Below are 21,994 nucleotides of genomic sequence, written 5' to 3' on the forward strand. Positions count from 1 at the left end.
CTAAACTGTGCACATAATGTTACAGGATTTAAAAATCCATTATGCCACTCAATACACACAGGAATCTTCATAACTAGTCTAATATATAAGGTACAAACACCCCTGAATGAAAATTGGAGATCAGAAAAATATTAAAGTCCCTAGAACTTTTAGTAAAATTTTGCGTGTTTGTGGGGGCAATCAGAATACATTATAAATATTTATTTTCAAATTAAACTGGAAGAAGATTATCCACATTCCCTTCTTCACTTTAGTATGCAAAGACAATTCCAAGTTCCAAAGTAAGTAATAAATACTTTCTAAATTAAATTCATTAGTATTTTCAGTATCACTAGTGAGAACATAAGTAGGTATTATAGAAGGAAATAATTTTTAAAAACATCACAGTTGTTCTGACCTTTTCATATTCACTATTCTCTCCAACTCCTTTGATTTGTGAGCTGCTTTCTTCAAGATTTCTTGAGGAATATCTGCCAGTTTGGCAACATTTAGCCCATAACTCCTTGCAGAGACTCCTTTAGTTATTTGATAAAGAAAAGTGATAAATTCAGGATTCTCTTCCATCTCAGATCCTAAAAAAATAAAACCAAAATCAAAACCTCCTCCATGTGGCAAATACATAAGTCCCCTGTCTTGATTAGCTTACAATGTAAGCAGATAATACAGCATGAAGAATTATTTAGGGGAAAGGTAAGTATCAGTGGCAACTCATTAAAAAAAACCCATTAAAAATTCTACAATTATTCTGTGAACAGACCTCTATGATGCTTCTTGTAATTCAAGCACTGGGACCATCATGTTTCAAAACAGTTTCAAAACAATCAGATGTGCTTTTTCACTCCATAGAGTGCTAAATTTTGGAGCTGCTTGACACAGCTGAAGACACTGAAAGTACAGGACGTTAAATGAGGCAGCCCCATTGAAATGAAATGCATGGGAGATACAAAACACATCTTGCTCGTGAAGCCCCATAAATAGCAAATGTTTTCAGACAGCGAGATCTTTCAGAGAAGGAGCTGCCATATGTTGGATCCCTAATCCCTCCTCCCTAATCCTTTGTGTTTGGCTGCTGTGGAAGGTTGGATGCTGGGATGGGCGAATCTTTCAGCCACCTCAGCTCAGATATCCTCCTGAGACACGTGAAGGAAATGCATGTCCAGTTTTCAACCCCCCCTAAATGTTTGACCAGAGTGAGTCTAGTGGGTGTGTCACATCCAGGTGAGGTGTAAATTGTCACACCAGGGTTACTCTGTGCCAGAGCCCCTCTCAGGTTTACACTGCACCTTGCTGTTGCCCGGTTTCCTCCTCGTTGACCAGGAAATCCATGTGGTAATTCCCCACTGTGTCGGGGTACAGCCGCTGCAGCTCACACACCGAAGGGTAGTGGGTGACAAACAGAGTCAGGGCCTCCACCTGCAGCACACACACACGGAGCAAGGGTTGGCCCTGATGTGGTTTTTACACAGCCACACAGGGCTGCTATCCTTCATGCACATCCCTCCGCCCTGAGCTTGGACATGTCACCTTCCCACAAAGGGCGGGCTCCCCCCGCGAGGCAGCGCTCACGCAGCACCAGGGCCACTTACATCTCTGATAAAATGTTCAAGGGTGGCATAGGCAATAGCAATGCCATCGTGCGTGCTCGTCCCTCTGCCCAGCTCGTCCAGGATCACCAGGGACCTCGAGGTGGCTTTTCTGATTATCTCAGCAGTGTCTGTCAGCTCCTCCATGAAGGTGCTGCGGCCTTTGTAGATGTTGTCTGCAGCGCCCATTCTGCACCAGAGACACAACACAAGCACTTGTGAAAAATGCCAGCTAATGCTGGGAGAAAAATACTCATGGTGATAAAACCATCCTGTTGTAAATCTCTGGTTGCTGCTCCAAGCAGAGCAGAACTTTCACCTTCCAGAAGAGTTTCCCAGCACACAATTCTCCCACCCTCACAAACAGGACAAGGCAGCCTGATTTTCCCTCAAAAGAACCTTGGGACTTCAGACCAGTCAGCTCACGAGAATTCCAGCACAGGTAGCTGAGAAGGTGAATTCTAATCCTTTGGTTTAGTTCAGCCCTAGTTTTGTATGGGTTTCCAATGCTAACAATACCCAAAAATATCGGATAGTGGCATTTCCACACAGAGTGGAGGCTCATGAGACCAGGTATTTGTGAATCCGAACACCAGAGCAGTGATTTCCTTCAGGCAGTAACAAAATAACAATTATTTCCCCTAACTGCACGGGTATACAATCTCAACTAGCATACTTAAACGAGATTTAAAGGTATTTTGAGATTCCTCTCCTCGTTCTGTTGAAACACAACTCTTAGCAGCCTCCAGGCAGGTGAGCTCCACACACAAATTCTTCCACTTTCCATACAACTCTTTTAGCTCTGATTCAGATCCATGTAACCCTCAACCCTCAAACTCTATCTCAATTTGTGATTGAATGGTCGACATGACAGAAATCTCTTATTAAGCCACCCTGGTTTTCCCTTTTCCTGCAGCTTTCCTTACCTGTTCAAGTAATACCCATTCTATAATGAAGAAAGAGCATTTCCTTCCTGCATTTGTGCTTTTCCATTACACTAATCACATTGCAGCATCCCTTCTGAGACAGGTCATCATGAGCAAGCCACTCAGGAGGGATGTAAAATTGGATTTATTCACTCTTATCAGCCAATATAAAGTTACATACAAGCCACACTGATTTAAGCAGAACTGACTCGTGGACTTAGTATATTATATTTTCAAATTAAACAGCAGCCACAACAGTATTTAGGGCCAATCAGAACCCTTGAAGAGAAGCCAAATATAGCGCTTTTTTTCTCTGTCTTTCACTGGGTCTCTCCCTATCATAATTGCTTCTGTTACCTACAGAAACGCCACCAAGATACAAGTAATTTCATGAGCATCTTATGACTAAGAGTAGTTGACAAAAAACAAGCAGGTTGGACCCAGTATGACTTGTATATATCCTCTGGTCCCTGCTCTGAAAATCTGCCATGGTATCATGCATAACTGCACAATAAGCAAATCTTCAGTTATAAATTAACTAGTTGTGGTTGGAGATGGGCATATGAGCAAACTGAGTGTTTTTATTTCATTGAGTGTGTGCTAACACACAAGTTACACTCCCACATACCCCAAAAGACAGGTGATTCCGGCCATAAGCTAATTCAGCCATAGATGATTTTTCTCTGAATTGAATATGTAAGGATAATGAGGTGTTGTGAAATTAATATTTCATTAAGCCACTTACTGCTGTAATCCTTTCAAATGCTGGGTTAGGAATGATGAACATTTCAGTGAATTTCTCACAGTGCCCCCACCACCCTGTGGCCCCTCTCCCAGCTTGGTTCAGGCACCAGGTACTGCTGTAAGACCAAACAATCCCCCTTATTGCCCAGATGCGCAGAGAACAGTGTGACTTAGGTCTGGTTTAACACATTAACTGCAAATACATTCATCGGAATGACAAATACTTTTTATGTTTGAACAATCTCTGGCTCCTTAATGAACAACTTCAGTCTTAGTGTCCGACCCTACAATTAGTGGCATTACTATTTTTTCAGTTTTTACTTGGCTTTTCCTTGCAGGGACAGCATCTCACAGGCTGTCTCTTGTGATGATTACACACAGAGCTTCCTTTACACATGTCTGCCTGTGATGATTACACACAGAGCTTCCATTTTTCTCTGGGACTGCATCATTTCCATAGAGTCCACAAAATATTTTAGACTGTTTTGTATCTAATTTGCATTCACAAAAATACTTTTCTGAACTTCCTCACTAAATGCTGGAGATACAAACAGAAATTAGTATTATCTTCCTCTTGTTGTTAAAGACAGCTGCAAAGAAGCCTTTTTTTTCAGCATATTAAAACATTCAAATCCAACTCAGGCTTAAGAGCAGATTAAAAAAAAAAGGTGTATTTTTAAATGGCATAAAACCTCTTAAATGTCATCCTTAGAAAATGGATTAAATTGTTCTTTCTGCCTCTGTCCTTTACACTAGAAGAATTATAATTGTGTTTTGAACATACATGCTGAGCACTGTTATCCCAGAAGTAAGTAGGAATAACTGTGTTAGTGTGGATGATTGCAGTTATAAAACCAACAGTTAATTTGCAGCAAGGCACTGCTGCCTAACTTTATGCTCTGTTATTCCTGATACAACAAAGCTGTTGAGTCACAAAACCTATTGCTTAAACAACTCTTCCCCCCCCCCCCCCCCCCCCCCCATTTAAAACAGCCATAATAAATCCCACCAAACTTCTCCAGGACTCAGTGGCTCTGAATCCACATTTTAATGCAGCTCACCTCTAAATGTTTTTATACATTAAAATATTAAACTTCATCCTGCCCCGCCCTGCCCACAAGGAGCGTGCAGACAGGCAGTGTGAGCAGTGTCCCTTCAGATCCATCACTCCTCAGCAGATGCAATTTGGCTGGAAAACACTTGTTTTAATGCCTCTTTGACAGCCAAGCAAATCTTGGAAAATTAAAAGCTTTTCATCATATGATGTTCAACACATTTATTATGCAAACTTTAAAAAAAAAGAGAATGCATTATCTCTTTTCAGTGCTAGGTTCAAGTAGCACAGATTCCTGTCACAGGCCTCAGAAAAAAACAACTGAGAGGGAATGTTTTGTAAATTAATTTTCAGAGGGCAAGTTAGAGGATATAACTGTGCTACCTCTCAAAAGAAGTTATCAGCATGCTCTTGGAGTTGGCTTGGTTTTAAGAGCACAGTGTGGACCCCAGAAGTTCATTCTTCTTTTATTTTACTGTGAATCTCTCACAGAGTTTGTGAAAATGAACAAGCAGCCTAGGAGCTGATAATGGTAACAAAACCCAGCTACATTGTACTAAATTAATCCCAGGGAAGAAGACAGCAAAGCCATTCCCTGGAGCCTTGTTTTCACACAGTTGCCAACAGCCCAGTGCTACTTACTGACTCCCAATCTATAGAATACTTAATGCTGGAAAAAAACCCCAAACTTAATTACATTTTCCCACTGATTGTAGTAACATCCCTGCAAGTTTAGAAGCTCACTTGAAATACTTACTGCAAAAATGGAACCTGTTGCAGAAGAATAAACCTAATTCAAGAACAATTAACATTACAGGAAAATTACCCTTTTCTCCAAGAATAAGGTGTAGGAGACTCTCAGCACCAACAAAAATCACTTTCTGTGATTCAAAGATAACACTGAGAACACCATGAATAAAATAAATTCATAATGTAACTTTACAATTCCACTCACTCCCTCACACAAACCCCTTTGAAATGTCATTTCAAAGATCACTGCATTTGCACAGGAGTAATTTAAATTAAAATAACCAGTTTACAAAAAGAGAGGATTTAGATGTGCTGCTGCCTCACAGTTCATCCCTGCTCTCCACAGCCTGCCAGTGCTCAGCAGAGCAGAGGGGTCTGCCAGGGCAGTGGGGACAGGCAGCCCACGAGGGATGGGCAGGGCTGAGGGCTGCAGTCCCGGACCTCAGCCAGGACAATTCTCAGTGCTGCCCACAGCAGTGCTCTGAACCCTTCTGCACTTCAGACACACTCAGGCTGCCCACAGGAATTCCACATGGCTACGGTGAAACAGCCCAGCTTGGACTTCCTAACTTATGCCTGCTCTCCACACACAATGGAGATGTATTAAGTAATTCCTCAGGAGACTGCATGTGCAAATTTATAGCAGCTCACTGGCAAGAAACTAATGCTTCACACTCCCCCACAACCTACTGGTACATCATCCTCTTCGTTTCCATCAAGATCTCACTGATGCTAACCAAAAACTGACAATAAGAAAAATAATTTCCAGAAGCTGTAATTACAGAATTAAGAAAAGAAAGAAGTGTGGCAGAAAGCACGGCTATCAGGACAGTTATTTTTGCACTGTTCATGGGTGACTTCTGAGAAGTGTGCCAAGTTACACGGATGATGACAGGAAATCAGAAACCTGTTTTCAGTCTACATGCACACACATGCTCAACCATTTCTACAACTGCTTATCTGCCACTTTAAATGAAGAAATACCAATGGTATGTTACCTAATTTAGGAGAACAGCTGTTGAGAAGCCTGACAGAATGCATTTAATGTAAAATACTTTTTTATTTTGTAAATTATTGTAGATATGTGATAGTCTCAGTCACTGAGAGATTAATGAGGATATTAAAAGACTCTGAGGAATACAAATGTTGCGTTATCCTGGAAAGAAAAGCGAGTCCACAGTGATTTCCATGTTCAGTTTCATAGTGGTTTTTACATCTTTTTTCCCCCTTTTCCCTATCACTAGGTAACTGAAGCAGCCAGAACCAGTAATCACTGAAATCCTCCTTTCCTTCTAGAGCTGGCCCACAGGGGAATGCTGCACACACCAGCACCCCAGCGTTTTAAAAGAAACATTTCTAACAGGATTAACTTTCAAGATGTGAAGTGCATTGATTCTGAAAGCCAGAGAGAAGAGAAACACCCATGGATTCAATAATTTCAAAAGCTTCAGCTGGACAGGTAGTCCTGAGCTGCGACAACAGAATCCCTGTGAGTCAATGCAGGCCCTGAGTGACAAGAAGTTACCAGCACCCCTCATTCCTAGACTTTATAGACTCACAGGAATTCAGTTGTTACAAAAGGTTACCTAGTGAAGAACACCCAAAAAATTTGCGTTCTGAAATTCAGCAATGATACCCTCCATAATATTTGAACTCCTTAAAAATAGTTGTTACATTCCCTAGGGCAAATATATCCCTCACTCTGAAATTATCAATGTAAATGTTATTGATGGTCAAGAAAAAGGCCAGCTTGCGAGTGCAAAGATTTTTCTGAAGGATAAATTATAAGAACAGATACTTAAATTAGGGTGTTTCTTTGAGAGTCATCCATACTAGCCTGAAGATGAAAAAACGAAGACGAATCAAAACCCAGCGCGGGAATATGCACAGGTCTACACTCTCTGCTGCAGGACACCAGGAGGGAACTCAAGGTAATTAAGTTAATGTGCATTTGTAGCTGAAGGATTGAGGCCAGGGGGGATTAAAGAGCAGGAACTGTAGCAACAGAGTAGGGACAATGGCTGAAGCACTCAGCACAAGTGAACTTTTCCCCTTTAGACCTGCGGACACCAAGGACAATCCGATTCCAGCTGTGACTGGCTCAAGTCCTAGGATGGAAGAGGTTCAGAAAGGCAGACAGAACCACTCAGCTGCACTGTAGGACAGCTGGCCAGCTTGGCACGCAGGTTTCCTCCTGCCGTGCCCCCCTCCTGGGGAAGAGCTCTGCTCTGTCAGGGCTCTGCGGCGGGCAGCAGGAGCGTTCTGTGAATCTCGCTGGCCGTGTGAGTAACTCCCTGCGCCGACCGGGATGGATTTCCAGGGCCGATCTAAGGCCCTGCAGGCACAAGGGCCGCTTGTGTTCAGCCTTTATAAATGCCATGTGTGCGCCCCACGGGCAGGCTGGGCAAACACGGCATTATTACACGTGCAAGAGACACAGACCTAACGCTGCAGATGCGTGTTTCTGTGAAATGAGCAGAGACACGAAGCCCAGTTAGCTCAAGTACACGCACAGCGTGCCTTAACTTGTTTCTGCAGAGCCACAGAGCGCTGTCGGAAGCAGTTACAGCTCAAATGGGCTGCAGTCTGTCCAAGGCACAACTCTTCTAGGAAAAATGGAACCAAGTAATTTTTCAATTTAACAACACTAACTAAAACTCTTACTTATTCTCTCCTTTTTTTTTTTAATCCAAACCAAAGCTATCTGCACGTGATACAAAACGGCACAATGTACTTTAATACAGCAACCTGTTCTTCCCTGAAAGATGGGAACAATTTACCCCAGAGGTGCAATTACATGATTGATTGTGAGCATAAATGACAGGCTTAAGTAATTTTTGTTACTCTGGCAGTAAACAAAAATACAATTAAGGAGGAACAAAATGAAACAAATTACTGTGCCATAAAGAAGTAACATTTCTGAAAATTACTTTGGGGTTATTGACAGCTAAGAAGTTCTGTTTGTCTGACTCACTGTGCTTTCAATACAAACAATACTTTTTTTGGCATGTCAGTATATAAAATTCTCATGTGGACTTGCCATTCACTTGGGATTACTTTGTGAGAACAGCTCCCTACTTTTCTGCACAATAAATAAATTAATGTGCATGGCAGAACCACTGAGCATTACTCCATACATATAGAATAAACAAAGATCTGAAAAAGTACCTTTGATTTTTTAATTTTCTGACCATTATCTTTCACAGTCTAACTGCTCCGGCAAATTGAGAGACTTTGCTCTATTTGTTCTAATTTTTTTTTTTTTCCAAAAAAAGATCTGAATTATTTAAACATTTATTTTCAGGTTTAAAGAACTTAAAAAAAAAAATCTCCGAAGTTCTGGTCAAAACCAGGTTATGTACAAACAAGTTGTTCAGCTGAGATAAACTCCTCCACAGTTCTGAGTCAGCAATCAATCTCCCGGTGATTTCTGTACACACCTGCAGAACCTGCCAAACACTGCTGTCACCTCCCCAATGGCTTTACAGCCTAGATTTTTATGATAAAGGTATGAAGAAGCTGACTAGATTAATGTCTTCATTTGTCTGAGGTGTTGTGATTGTAACTGGTATTTCTAGGAAAAATTATCTTCATCATCCTACCCTGTAAGCTTCAAAGAAATCATTGAAGCTTAATAAAGAAATAAATGGAAGCAAGGAATTTTTTAAAATTTAGACTCTGGTCTTTTGAGTTAAAACCAAAAAATTTCACATGTGATATAAAAATGAGAGGCAATATTTGCCTATTCCTATGCAAACAGGACCACTTCTAATAATGGAGCTTACTTATTTACTATTTTAAATACAACTCTTTCCCCCTCTCTGTTCCTCCTGTGCAGCTCCCTTCTGACAAGCCAGTAAAACTGGCTGAATGAACTACGTGCAACGTGATTTGCCTAGTTACAAAAAGTTGGGAATTAATTTTGCCTCAAGAGGTGACATCAATGGAAGAGTCACATCCTCTAATACCTACGAGTATTACTTTACTTTTGTTCTTACATTATTTACCTCAGTGTATTGTGAAAGGCACTTGGAAAATGTATTCCACTCAACTTCCACTTTGATAGAAACATTCTTTTTCCTGCTTCACATACCCACTCCATCCTGTGCTTTCTGATTTTCTCAAGAGTTCTTAAAAAATATACTCTTAGCATGCCTTGGAACATTTTAACCTACAAGTAAATCTAAAAGTAATCTAAAGTAATCATGCAATTTTAAGTATCTCTCAAACTTGAATGACGGTGGCATTTCAATGAAGAAAAGAAAAAATAAAATACAAGCATCCCAAATCAACTGCCCAAACACTTGCAGGTATTCATACAGTATTTTCCTTTCCCTCATGATTTTAAACCTTACTGGAATTTGTGATAATGCCATCGATATGAACATTTTATCCAGTTAAAATAAAATGTTTATCTACTTGTTTCTTTCAGCTCCACACACTTATGAAACAGTAATATGACTTTGTCAAGTTGTCAGAATTAAATAGCTGTACATGCATGCAGGAAGGTAACACTCACAATACAGCTATTATAAGGCCTGACCTTTTTGAGAGTAATTCCACCATTTACAGATCAGAAAAACAGACGTTTTGATCAACCACACAGAAGAAAGTACTATGACTTGTTTGATACATGGCCTCTACAGAAGTGTGGAGTCATGAGGACTGAGTTTTCTTGGGTTTTTTTAGTTGGTCTGAAGAAATCCTTCATCTCTAAACTGTCCTCTTAAGCCTTAACAGCAATTCTTTCTAGATATGGGGAAGAGACTGAGGGCTCCATGCATCCTGCACAAGCCTACAGGGGCACAACCACGAACATTCCCTCATTTTCTGCCCCATAAATCTCTTTTAGGTGACAACAGTCAAGGCATAGGAAAAAAATGTGAGAGGACCCACGATGCCTGTAGGCAAATCATACCAGAAATGTCACTTTGGGACACATAAATGGCCCTTCCTCTTCCATCTATGTGGATCCAAATGAGTGTGACTGATGTGGCTCTCTGCTCACGGGGTGATGGAGATGAGCAGTGCCAGGCACACCACTCAGACAGGCATTCAAACACTGATTTATTTTTTAATGCCATCATGCTGTGTCCCACGTGAGTGTGCAGCACTCACAAACCTCAGTGGAATGGGCCACACTCATCTGAGTGAGCTGAGATCAGCTGAGGATCCCACCTGAGCAGTGGCAGAGCAAGGGAGGAACAGCCCCCAGCTGGCAGAACAGCACCAAGCTCCCCCTGAGAGGGACTGAGGAAATGTCTTGGCTGCTCCAGCAGCTCCCTAAAGATAAAAAGAGACTTAATCTCATCAGTGTCACCATGTTAAGCTACGTGTACGTATAAATATTACCTTTTCTTCTTTCACCTGGAATGCATAACACGTAAAAAGCATGCATGGTCACTCTGTCCAGACACTGGGGAAGCAGGAGCAGAGAGCTTTCCTCACACCAGTTCTGCTTCTTGGAAAAGAAGGAGCATCTGATGGGTGCTTTTGGGGTGCCTCTAAGGCAGAGGGCCACACAAAACCAGGCTCAGCTGGGGTGAAATAGCCAGGCTGGAGTGATGACAGAATATCCTGAGCAGGAAGGGACCCACAGGGATCACCCAGCCCAGCTCCTGGCCCTGCCCAGACCCCCCAACAACCCCACCCTGGGCATCCCTGGCAGCGCTGTCCCAACGCTCCTGGAGCTCTGGCAGCCTCGGGGTCGGGACCATTCCCTGGGGAGCCTGGGCAGTGCCCAGCACCCTCTGGGGGAAGAGCCTTTCCCTGATCTCAGCCTGACCCTCCCTGACACAACTCCAGCCACTCCCTGGGCCACTCCCAGGGACAGAGACGGGAGCTGCCCTTGGCAGGAGCTGCAGCCCCTGGTCTGGGACTGGCCATACCCTGGTGACTGACACTCCTGTGGCAAACTGAGTCATGCACACACCTGGTGTCCCCTCAAGGGTGGACACAGCGTGTGTGGACATGTTTCCCTAGACCCTGCAAAGAGGTGTGTTCACCACCAGACCTGCGTCACCACAGGCCACAGCTGGGAGGACATAGCTGACACTCCCATGGACCTCAAATGCACCTTCACTTGGCAAGATTCTCAGTTGTTCTGTTGTTGCTTGAAGTGATCAAAATCCCCTTCCTTTACTGAGCCCATCAATCAACTCAGAAAAGCCACTCCAAGGTACCTGGCTGAGATTGGACCTTGGTGGCTGGAAATAACATGACCCAACTAAGGCCACTGGTGAGGGGGATGAAACTCCTCCATGATTTCAGTGCTCAGCATCCAAAGATTTCTGTGCTCTGGTTTTAATTGAACAAACAGCTTTTACACATGTTCAGAATCATTATACAAGAACAACAGATTAGAAAATACCAAAACAGTGATGTAACTTGAGACCTGGGACAGACAGATCCAGGATTCCACCATGGAATTCCAACTGTATTTGATGCCATGAGGATTAAAGTCATGCTGAGAGGCTGCAAACAGCAAGATAACTCTTTCAAGAGAGACAAAGTGCATGAGAGGATAATCTACATGCATTTTAGTGATGCCTCCATGTATTCATGTAACCTTTAAGCATGAGGCAGACCACGTGAGAGAGGCAGTTTTCAAAGGCATGTGAAGCACAGGGCACTCCGTTAGTTCAGATAACTGCAGCTGCACCTTTAATAGCATTCCCAGCTTGGCTGATGGATAAAACCTCCCTGGAAGGTGTGGGTCACTGTAATGACTGTGCTTGCTCTCTGAAATAAGTGAAAATAGTTCTTATTTCAACACAGAAGAGAAACCCTGGCAGGTAAGTGCTCTAGGAAGGAAATTACTCTCTGTGCCCGCACCATCACCTGGTGCTGGCAGGGTTTGTTCTCCTTCACAGGGTTCTTTCTGAGGGCAGCTTCTGATATCCAAAAATTGATTCTCAAAGTCTTGAAGGCACTTGGTAATTGGAACTATAAATGAGCTTGTTTATTTGAAGATGTTTTGCCTTCTAAGTGCTCTAGCATTCTCCCTCTCCTTCTCAATTTTGAACATGGACCCTTCATGAAGAGCTACTGTTGGCCCACAGGAAGTAGCGTAAAGCCTCCTAGGAGTGGGAAATTCTTTCAATAATTAATGAGAAGTGGGACCTCTGCAGAGGTCAGCTTTTTCAGCAGCTGAACATCGCCCCTCCTGAAGGCATGATTAAGCCAGCAGAATTCCTTTCATTAATTCCTCCATACATGGATGTCCACCCTTGCTCTGTGTTCCTACCCAAACACACAGAGAAACAGCATCTTAATTTCACTGTCTGAATGACTATATCAGAACTAACAAAACCTGAAGGTTAATTTTAAAGCAGAAAATGAGCCCATTTACAGAATTTTCAAACATCAGAGAATTAAATATCCAAATCCCATTACAAGTCAATATAGATGGAGTTTCAGTCTTTTCAAAACCCTTCTATTTTTTTTTTAATATAAACCCACTGATTAAGTTAAAATTCTTTAAGAAAAGATTGCAAGAAACCATTATCCCTTACTGGAGAAGGGAAAAAAAAGAAGACAATATTAACCAGCAAGCATCCTCCAAATCCTGTGTACTCCCCCTACTCTGGCCTAGGCTCAGCACTGTCCCCTGCCTATCTACCCAGTAATGAAGAAAGATCATTCCTGTCTCACTCTACCTGTAAGCAATTCCTCTTGCATCTTTAAAAACCGTTAATGTAATCCCATATTTAAAGTCAATTTAGAGATGCTAGCATATATAAGCACAATATATCACATGGAATAACCATAGTAGCAACCTTTCAATTTCCATGGAAACCCTACTTGGAAAATAAGACACAAATCCTGGAGATACAAATCCCTTAAACCTGTATGAATTCACACTTGGAAGATGCAGTCTACAAACAAAAAAAGGGTAAAGCACCAAAACTGAAAAAGGTTTATCACGCAGAACTGTTGGTAATCCTGATGCACAGAACCCCTCACAGAGTCAGCCTGTAGAGCACCACTGACTGATCCCTCCCTGCACCCTTTGCTGCATCCTTCAGCATCCCTCCCTGCATCCCTGAGCATCCCTCACTACCCCTCCCTGCAGGGGTGCCATGCTAACAGCATCCCCCAAAACATCACCAGAGCAGTGATGGAAGTACCTTAGAGACTGACACCTTCCCACGTTAGGTTTTTAAAGTATTAAAAATATACTGAAGTTATCAACAACAAAATGAAAATTCACACTTTCCAGCAAGACCTTGTGGCCTGGGGTGGCAGTGCAGAAACGAGGTCTACATAGCTGTTATCATTAAAAAAAAGTAATTAAAAAAAATCCAAACAAAACCAACCTGCAAAAAAAAGCACAGAAGACAAAAGCAAAACCAAACAAAACAAAAAACAAACAAAACCAAACAAACAAACAAAAAAACCCAATAAAATTGGCGGTAGTTAAGAGAAAGGCTCTGATCTCTTCCAGGTCATTCCCTCCCAGGGGAGAGTACAGGGCAAAACCTGAGGTCTTAGAAAAAAGCATTAAACCTTGAGTAGGACACAACATGTGGCAGCTGATTTATTGATTCTTTCCTCAAACCAGGCATTAAAAACTATTTCAAGGGTAACTTCCTATGGCTGTGAAGTGCCCTGACTGCAACATCACATTTACCTGCCTGACAGACTTACGTACTTTAAGACCTATCCGAGAAACCTGAAAAAAACCAAAACCTACCCAAAAAAATCCCAAACCAACCAAAAGAGAGGTGCCTATGTCTTGGACGGTCTCTGTACATCTTGAGCAGAATCTGGTAACCTGTTCCTTTTCTCCTTTTTCTTCCTGTCACCTTTTAACTAATGCATGATGATTTTTATCTTAATAATGTATTACCAATTTCTTCTGGATTGAGTCAATTAGTTTACTCTTAATTGCTAGTGCAATTACAAGAATTTCAGTAATTCTTCCACACATTCATCTGGTGTTCGACACATATCACATTAAATGAAGAATGGCACATCCAGCTGAGCTTCCAAAACTAATATAGACAAGGAGGAAAAAAAAAATTTCAATTCCCTGTGCTAGAATATGACTGGGCTACAAACGAAATGGCCTGAAAGCTCACAGAGTAACAAACACATTCTATGTCTGCTTGGCTTGAAGTCTGAAAGCAGAAGTGTTACCTTTGACCACACTACTTTATCAGAAAAGTTGCGAAAAATACTTGGATTTTATTCTAATATACAGAAAAGTGAAGTGGAATCAGGGAAATACACTGGGGAACAGGTGGAACACAGATAAAAAAAACCAATTTGTTCTCTTTCAAGTGGGCACAAAACAAAACGTCTCTCCCAATGACTGTGTCACATTTCTTAGTATTTTCTGCAGAAATCATCCTTTTGCAATGGCAGTCTAGGAAAAGCAGAGGAAAACAGATACTCAGCTTGAGAGTAACAGACTTACGTGTGTATGGTTAGAATTTAAGGAAGTGTGAACCCAAGTTCAGCTACAAAACCAGAGGAAGACTAAAATAATCCTCAAACGGTTAGTGATGCTGTAATGCTCCTTTTGTAACGTCAGCCAGATCCTGCGTCTCTGTGTCCCCACAAGAAATGCTCATCCCATCAAGCAGTCCTTTCAACACAGGGTAGAGGAAAAAAGTGAAGCATTTTGAATTCCCATCTCCAGTTACTTCTGGGAAGATGACACAAATGGTTGGCTCCGCACTGCACTGCACCAAGGTGTGATTTTCACTTGGCTTTGTCGTCACATAGTGGAAAGTAGGAACACAACACCTTTATGGGATGAAGCAATCCCAGGTGAGCAGTACCTCAGATTCTTGATTAAAAGTTACCTCTGGAGTGCACACTGGCATTACAGAACTAGAATTTCAGGAAATTCTAGCTCAGGTACCTGATTGCTGTGAAACTTATAACCATACATGATAATCCATCTCAAATAGCAGCAATAACACAAAACATTTACTAATTAAAGACATTATTATTAAAGAAAAGGGGGAAAAACAGGGGAATAAACCATAACAATATTAGATTACAAAATACAGCGTTTTGACTCTACTGATATGTTTTACCAATTATTCATCAATGTCTCAAAAATGAGACAGTGAAATCAACTGTCATTATTCATTCTTAAAAGGACATCAAGTGAGGAGAAAGTGTGTTTAAGACTGATAGTACAGGAAGGAGATTAAGCATAGAATATATACTGGCCAAAATTTTCAGTCTCTAATATTATGAATACATACAACAGAGCTTCCCAGCAGAAACTGTGACATGATTTTCAGATGTGACAACATTAATTTTAGGAGAAACGTCATGTGGCCACCACCCAGCAGCACAAATTTGGCTGAGATGTCCATTCAGGGAGGTAAGTTAAATACCTGGATCTTAATCAAGACAGACACATTAAAATTCTTACCCTTTGAAGATTCAAAGATTACAAAACAAGTACTACAATTTACCAGAAAACTGGAATCACAACCTAGCAATGAACCTACTGTGCCTTTAAAATGAAAAAGGGAAACTTCAGGTATAAATTCTCAAGTTCTAAATGAAAAATTAAATTTTACTTTGATACACACACTCCCTGCCACAGTAGCATTTCCATAAACATACAGCAAGTTTTGAGAGATTACCTGGTAAAAATTCCATCCACAACACCAATTGTGGCCTCCTCCGCAGGAACAAAAGAGCCAATCTGTGCCATGGCTGTGATCAGGGCCACCTGCTTGATGTAGGAGCTCTTCCCTCCCATGTTGGGCCCAGTAATTATCATGACCCTTTCACCATCTCCCTGGAAACACAAAACAGTGGTGAAATACATGGCCCTGCACATGGTGCCTCTACCAGAAAGTCTGGTGTGTGCTTAGAAGGATGCAGGACAAGTCTGCAGGATTAAATGTTCTATTAAACTCTTTCCTTCATTCTTGGAGTTCATCACATCTGCTTTTCCAGATATTATCAAGTCCCAGATGCACCAAAATCAACTTTGATTACTCTTGAGCAAAATGGACACAGTGAGGGGGAACCTTCCTGTCCTCCATCAAGGACCCAAGAAAGAATTGAAGCATTTGGTCCCCAGCACAGGAAGCAGTGAGGGGTGCTGAGGGATGCAGGGCTGGATGCAGCCAGGCCAGGGCAGGCACCAGGATGAGCAGAGGGATGGAGCAGCTCTGCTGGGAAGAAAGGCTGCCAGAGCTGGGCTTGTTCAGCCTGCAGAGGAGAAGCTCTGGGGTCACCTCAGTGGGGCCTTGCAGGGCCTGAAGGAGCTGCAGGAAACCTGCAGAGAGACAATTGCCAAGGGCTGGAGGGATAGGACACAGGGAATGGCTTCCCAGTGCCAGGGGGCAGGGCTGGATGGGAGATTGGGCAGGAATTGTTCCCTGGCAGGGTGGGCAGGCCCTGGCACAGGGTGCCCAGAGCAGCTGGGGCTGCCCCTGGATCCCTGGAGTGTCCAAGGCCAGGCTGGACATTGGGGCTGGGAGCAGCCTGGGACAGTGGGAGGTGTCCCTGCCCTTGGCAGGGGTGGAATGGGATGGGATTTAAGGTTCCTTCCAACCCAAACCCTTCTGCGCAATTTCTTTGGAGAAAGGGAGAAAGTCATGAGCTTCCAGCACAGCCTGCACTGCCTGAATCTGGCTGTGATCTGGATTCCTCTCCAGTTTGAGTTCTCATTGTCAAATGCTAAGATCTGGTAGGCAAAGACCTGACACAGATTTTACACTCATAACTGCCTGGCTTGGTATGACATAAGGACATTCAGAGTGGCTACAACAAGGCATCAAGGCATTCCTGAGTCTGGCAATACCTGACTGCAACACAGCTACTGTGAGCAGACCATACCCAATCTCCATCAGTGTCTGTCACCATTAAAACCAGACGCAAGAAAATGAAATCAGATGCAAGAACTCATCTCAGCTGTAAGACTCCCCATGGTACTGCTATGTGTCTGCAGCTCCAGAATTAAATTGTCCTCTTCTAGTGCAAGACAATTGCTGATACAAAATTAAAACTTGTCAGCGAACCTATAAAGCTTTCTCACAGCCTGAATCGAGACTAAGAGCTTAAGTTATGCAAGGACATCACACAGCTAGATGTCTCCAGAGGGTGCATCTCATGAAATGCACCAATGATGATCTAAACAGAAGGCAGCACCCTCCACTGCCCCACAGGAGGGGCAAGGGAGACAGGACAGGCTGTGCACAATGGACATTAGTCACACTACTTGAGGAACTTGGCACTGATCAGGCACTGTGGTAACAGCAACCACAAAATCTCCATGCAGCAACTCTGAAAATCTTCACAAATTTGGGGTTCAGATTAGGCTTTCGTTCTGTTTATAGGGACACACCCAAAACACAGACAGGACTGTCACTGATGTTATAATTCAGGTAACAGAGATGATGCAAGACCTCAGTATTTATTATATGTAAAAAGCTGACCAGCTTTTGAAAAGAAACCTCATCCGTACAGAAGTGGCAATAAAGTCAAAATACAGAAAATGCCATTTCTGGGAATAAAGGATGGATGTAATCAAGTGTGCGTGACTATATGAGAACAAAATTCATAACATTGAGTTCACAAGTTCATCTGTTAGAATCCATGGATTTTTTGCGTGTGTTTGGTGCCTGTCCAGGCTCCCTGCAGCCATGCTGTGGGACTCATGGCAGCTCTGCCAATGTTCTGGTTTTCAGGAAGAACATCTGCTGCAACATCAGACCAGAAAATGCCTCTGTCCTTACAGGTGATGCAGCCAAAAGGCAACATCTTATTGGAATTCACAGCTGAAGTAAAAAGTTCTGAAACAACCCACAAATGTTTGGGGAGGAGAGGGGCAATGGAAAAATAAGCTGTTTATTTCAGGGCACTGAAAAAAACCTTTTCCTCAAGTTAGATATTTGACAACACTTCAGCTGAAGATGTGACAGGAGATGTATTTTCCTGCTGATCCAAACACATCACTTGAACACGGGAGACGCTTTAATAAACTGGTTCCCACCCACCTCTCTCAAGAAAGAGAGAACTCAAACAACTGTAGAAGCAAAAGTGATTGTGCCGTGATCACTTGGTTTTGTAATATTCAGTGTTTAGAAAGCCAGCATAAGAATGGCACTAAAAACGGAAAAGTGCATGATGATTCCTGAATGAAACGCTGAATTTCTTTGGAAGTGCCATCTGTCACTTGTTTGGAGTTGACAAATAATTTTGAAAACATTCTCTGATGTATTACAAAATATCTGTATCATTGTTCAGTATAGAATAGCACTTAAAAATGTTCCCCAAGAAATACATACAAATTTGAATGCTGTTTTTGCAGCAAATGTCTGGCAGTGTTTCACACCTTTCCTGTATTTACGGTATAAAGAGGCAGAGACACCTCAGAGATAAGTTGTGAGCATATCTTTTATATTCATTAAGAACAGATATTTAATATTTATAAAAATATATGGAGAGATAAATATTTAACGAATAACTTCAAACAGGCATGTCATTTAAAAGACACATTTTAGTTTATCAGGAAAAGAAGGCTGTATGACACTAATATTTCCAGAAAGAAACTGCATGGTAGAGAATACATAAAAAAATTACAAGCAATCTTAGAATTAATCTGAAAAACCAAACCTGTGACATGTATTTGCATATTAAAAATTCCAAAACTTAAGAGTTTCGACAAAATGCAGACTCCCCGTGATGACACTGTTAAAAAACCTGTAATTATTCATTTGTTTTTTGAAAATAACCATTTGAAACACACATTTTCCTAATTTTGAGACTACCTTGCCTTTCTTTATGCCTTAAGACTGAACAAGATTGTGAAAAGAGCATGTGGCTGCAAGGTACCAGCAAAGGGACAGAACAGATGTGGTGACATCTAGCAACACCTCTCTGAAATGCAGCCCAGCAGGCAGTTGTGTGACTAAATCACCTGTTTCAACTCACTGGCCCAGAAGCTCGTCCCAGCCTCTTTGCCTTGAATCATTTTGAAGCTCAATCAGTTTCTTGGTACTTACTGAAAGGCTGGTGGTGTTTGGAACATATTGATCCTGTTCTCCCAGCAGAACATCGATCACAGGGTGCCTCCCATTTTTTATGATTATTTCACGCCGATTATCTTGCACAGTTGGTCTGCAAAAAAGGAAAGGTATTCATTTCGGTGTTCTTTGTAACTGATTGTGTAGAACTACTGTAACTAAGGCCTGCAGGAGGGTCACCTATGATGTAGGTTTCTGTGGAAAAAGTACAAAATATAAAAATCAATTACTGCCATCAACTATTTCTGAAGACTGAGAAAAAGAGAATTCTGGAATAAAGCCACAGAATTTTACGACTGGAAATTAACTAACACTTTGGGTGGACTTTAAAGGGAAGATGTGGAGAGTAAGATTTTCCTCAGGTTGAAGAATGATAGTGCAATTTAAATGGAAATTGGAAATCAAATAAATGGCGTCCTATAAAGACAAAGCACTGGGAAAGAGGACAAACTGATAATGGTGGGGGGTTTAGCACGAACATATTTCCAACAGTTGTATAGCCGAGATGAAACCAATATATAGACAGTCTTAGGCCTTGCACCATCTCTTCAACAGCATTCCTTAAACTTAAATTCACTTGAAGTCTGCAGAGTAGACACTCAAACATCAGATGTTGTTCTCTGGACTGCCCACACCATCACCTTTACACCTCCACTCGCTGCCTGAGAGCCCTGATGCTGTGAATTGTCTGTGCAAAGGAAGAGCCTCCCAGCACACTGCAAGAGGGGCTCACCTCTCCAACACCTCTGCTCCTGACCTGACTCATTTACCTGCCTCAAGCAGGGCCATGACAAACAATTCTCACAAGCCAAAAAACATTCCTCCAAAATACTTAATATTGAAGTCCAGTCTTCCCTTCAGCAGCCCTCCAAAATAATTAATTATTGACACCTTCCCTGCAGCTGAGTTTTCCCTGAGAAGTCTCCTTCCTTCTAGTTTATAAGCTCTAAGTCACTCTAAAAAATTCAGTGTATTATTTAAATTCTGCACAGCAAATTAATCAGATTTCAGTTTGTTTTCTCATCTGAGTATACAGAAATAAGTGAGCAATTATTTTCAAAGAGATTTTGATAGAGGCATACAAGATCCCAAGAGTCCAGGAGTGATCAATATTATCTTTAATGATGTATCAAAGCAGAAGTATTTGCAAGTGGATTTCTCTTCATGCCCCTCTCAGTGGATGGGTCTTGGGCAGAGGCAGCAGGTCACTCATCAGCTCTCACACTTGAGCCCAGGTGAGGCATCACCACTGCTCTGCATTAATATTTACCTGTTAATTACCTGAGATACACCCTTGAAACATACCTCAGATACCTCAGACACCTCAGACTCTTAAGTATTAGAAAGATATCATAAGTTCAGACCTTGCTGAGAATAAAAAATAATTGCTTTTTTAAAAAAGACAGAAAAAAAGCAAAGTCCAGCATTTATTTACATATAATTAAGACATCATCTACTAGACTCAGGTCAAACAGCAAATACAAAGATATCAAATTTGAACTGCAATGTTTACAGACTTGCATTCAGTCCAGAAGTGATGCTCTGCAAAATCAGATTAGGTTGAAACTACGGTAAACAATTTTAGTAGTGCTTTTTATCATGGTACACATATTAAAACCTAATTTATTTTAAATACGCTCTTATAATTCCGTATAAAATCCTACATAAAAACTAAAAATTAAAAATTGATTACCTGCAGTAGTCTCCTTGTTTGGCCACCTGGGCCAATGAGAACAGGCAGTCCACAGTTGCTAGGTGACAAATGGCTTTAGACACAGGGTGATAATGCTCACTGAAATGGCTGCATCAAAACAGGGAAAAGTTACACAAAAACAGGGAAAGAAATAATTCTGTGCAGATACAAAAAGATTGTCAAAATGCACCCCATGCAAGATCTTCACAGGGCTCCTGTGCTCTTTAAATCATTCTGAATCCAAATCTCCCAGCAGGTTATGAGATACAACATGAGGACCTTAATCAAGGTGGACTTCACCTCCCATTCTAACAATGAATTATTTTTTAAGCACAGAAAATCAGGAAAAATTAAAATCATTTGATAGCTTGTAAAGGGTCAGCAGTTGATCCCTGCTGCCTAAACGAGGTGTACAAAAATGCCACAATTTATCAGAATTGATATAGAATCTCAGCAGCAGAATCCCAACTGCTGATTCAACCTCAACCATATGTTACAGTCAAAAAAGAACCAAACTAAGAGCGTCTGAGCACAGGAGTTGTCTACAATTTCAACCAAGTATGGTATCTGCAACAGAAAATTCAAGAATTCATTTTCAGTTTATGGTGCTGCTTCCCCAGTGCAATAATGATGTTACCAGGAGAACCGAGTTTTCAGCAGAGTTCATTCTCCTAGTCCTCTGGAATTTGTCTTTTCCTCTCCCCTAGTCTCAAAGCTACAACATTGAATATAAAACCAGCAGGGGGGCAAAATTTAATAAACAAAGACATCAGTGAATGGAGAGGTGGGAAAGAAGAGCACTTTCCTACACACAGGTCTTCCCTTTCTGTCTGCTGCTCTCCTACAACTCTGCTGAGCACAGCCAGGTGAACATGGAGAGAACTACTTCTATAGTTCTGCGAAGGAAACACAACTGGGGAAGTGTGACTTGGAATGTTTTCCCAGTTTCTACTCAGTTTTCAGAATTTCTGGGCTGCTAATGGGAAGCAAATCCAGTGAGACAACTTGAGCAGGGACTTGATAAGTTTTTGCAAACTATGACTGCATGACAAGAGGAACAATTTCAGTGGTTCTGTAATTCATGGAAGTGAAAAATAACAGATAACCAGGCACCTGAAAAATTAAAGACATTCTGAGAAGTTCAGGACGTATTTTTTAAAGTCCCATTTTAAAGATCCTTTGCCTAAATAGGCAAATAACCCCACTGAAAACTCTGATCTCAGACAAACAGATGT

General features: G+C 41.7%; 1 protein-coding gene across 4 annotated transcripts in view; it reads right to left on the reverse strand.

Annotated features, from left to right (window-relative positions):
* MSH3 (mutS homolog 3) overlaps positions 1 to 21,994 on the reverse strand; it is a 90,343-nt gene that overhangs the window by 2,128 nt on the left and 66,221 nt on the right. For all 4 annotated transcript variants that reach the window (XM_048291015.1, XM_048291016.1, XM_048291014.1 and 1 more), the window contains 6 exons: positions 20,760 to 20,867; positions 19,046 to 19,160; positions 15,671 to 15,828; positions 1,587 to 1,773; positions 1,284 to 1,413; positions 398 to 572 (listed from right to left, as the gene is read on the reverse strand). In XM_048291015.1, the coding sequence (XP_048146972.1) occupies positions 398 to 572; positions 1,284 to 1,413; positions 1,587 to 1,773; positions 15,671 to 15,828; positions 19,046 to 19,160; positions 20,760 to 20,867 (873 nt within the window). The remainder of the gene's footprint in view (positions 1 to 397; positions 573 to 1,283; positions 1,414 to 1,586; positions 1,774 to 15,670; positions 15,829 to 19,045; positions 19,161 to 20,759; positions 20,868 to 21,994) is intronic.

Source organism: Corvus hawaiiensis, chromosome Z, assembly GCF_020740725.1.
Source record: "Corvus hawaiiensis isolate bCorHaw1 chromosome Z, bCorHaw1.pri.cur, whole genome shotgun sequence".
In the NCBI taxonomy this organism is placed as follows: domain Eukaryota; kingdom Metazoa; phylum Chordata; class Aves; order Passeriformes; family Corvidae; genus Corvus; species Corvus hawaiiensis.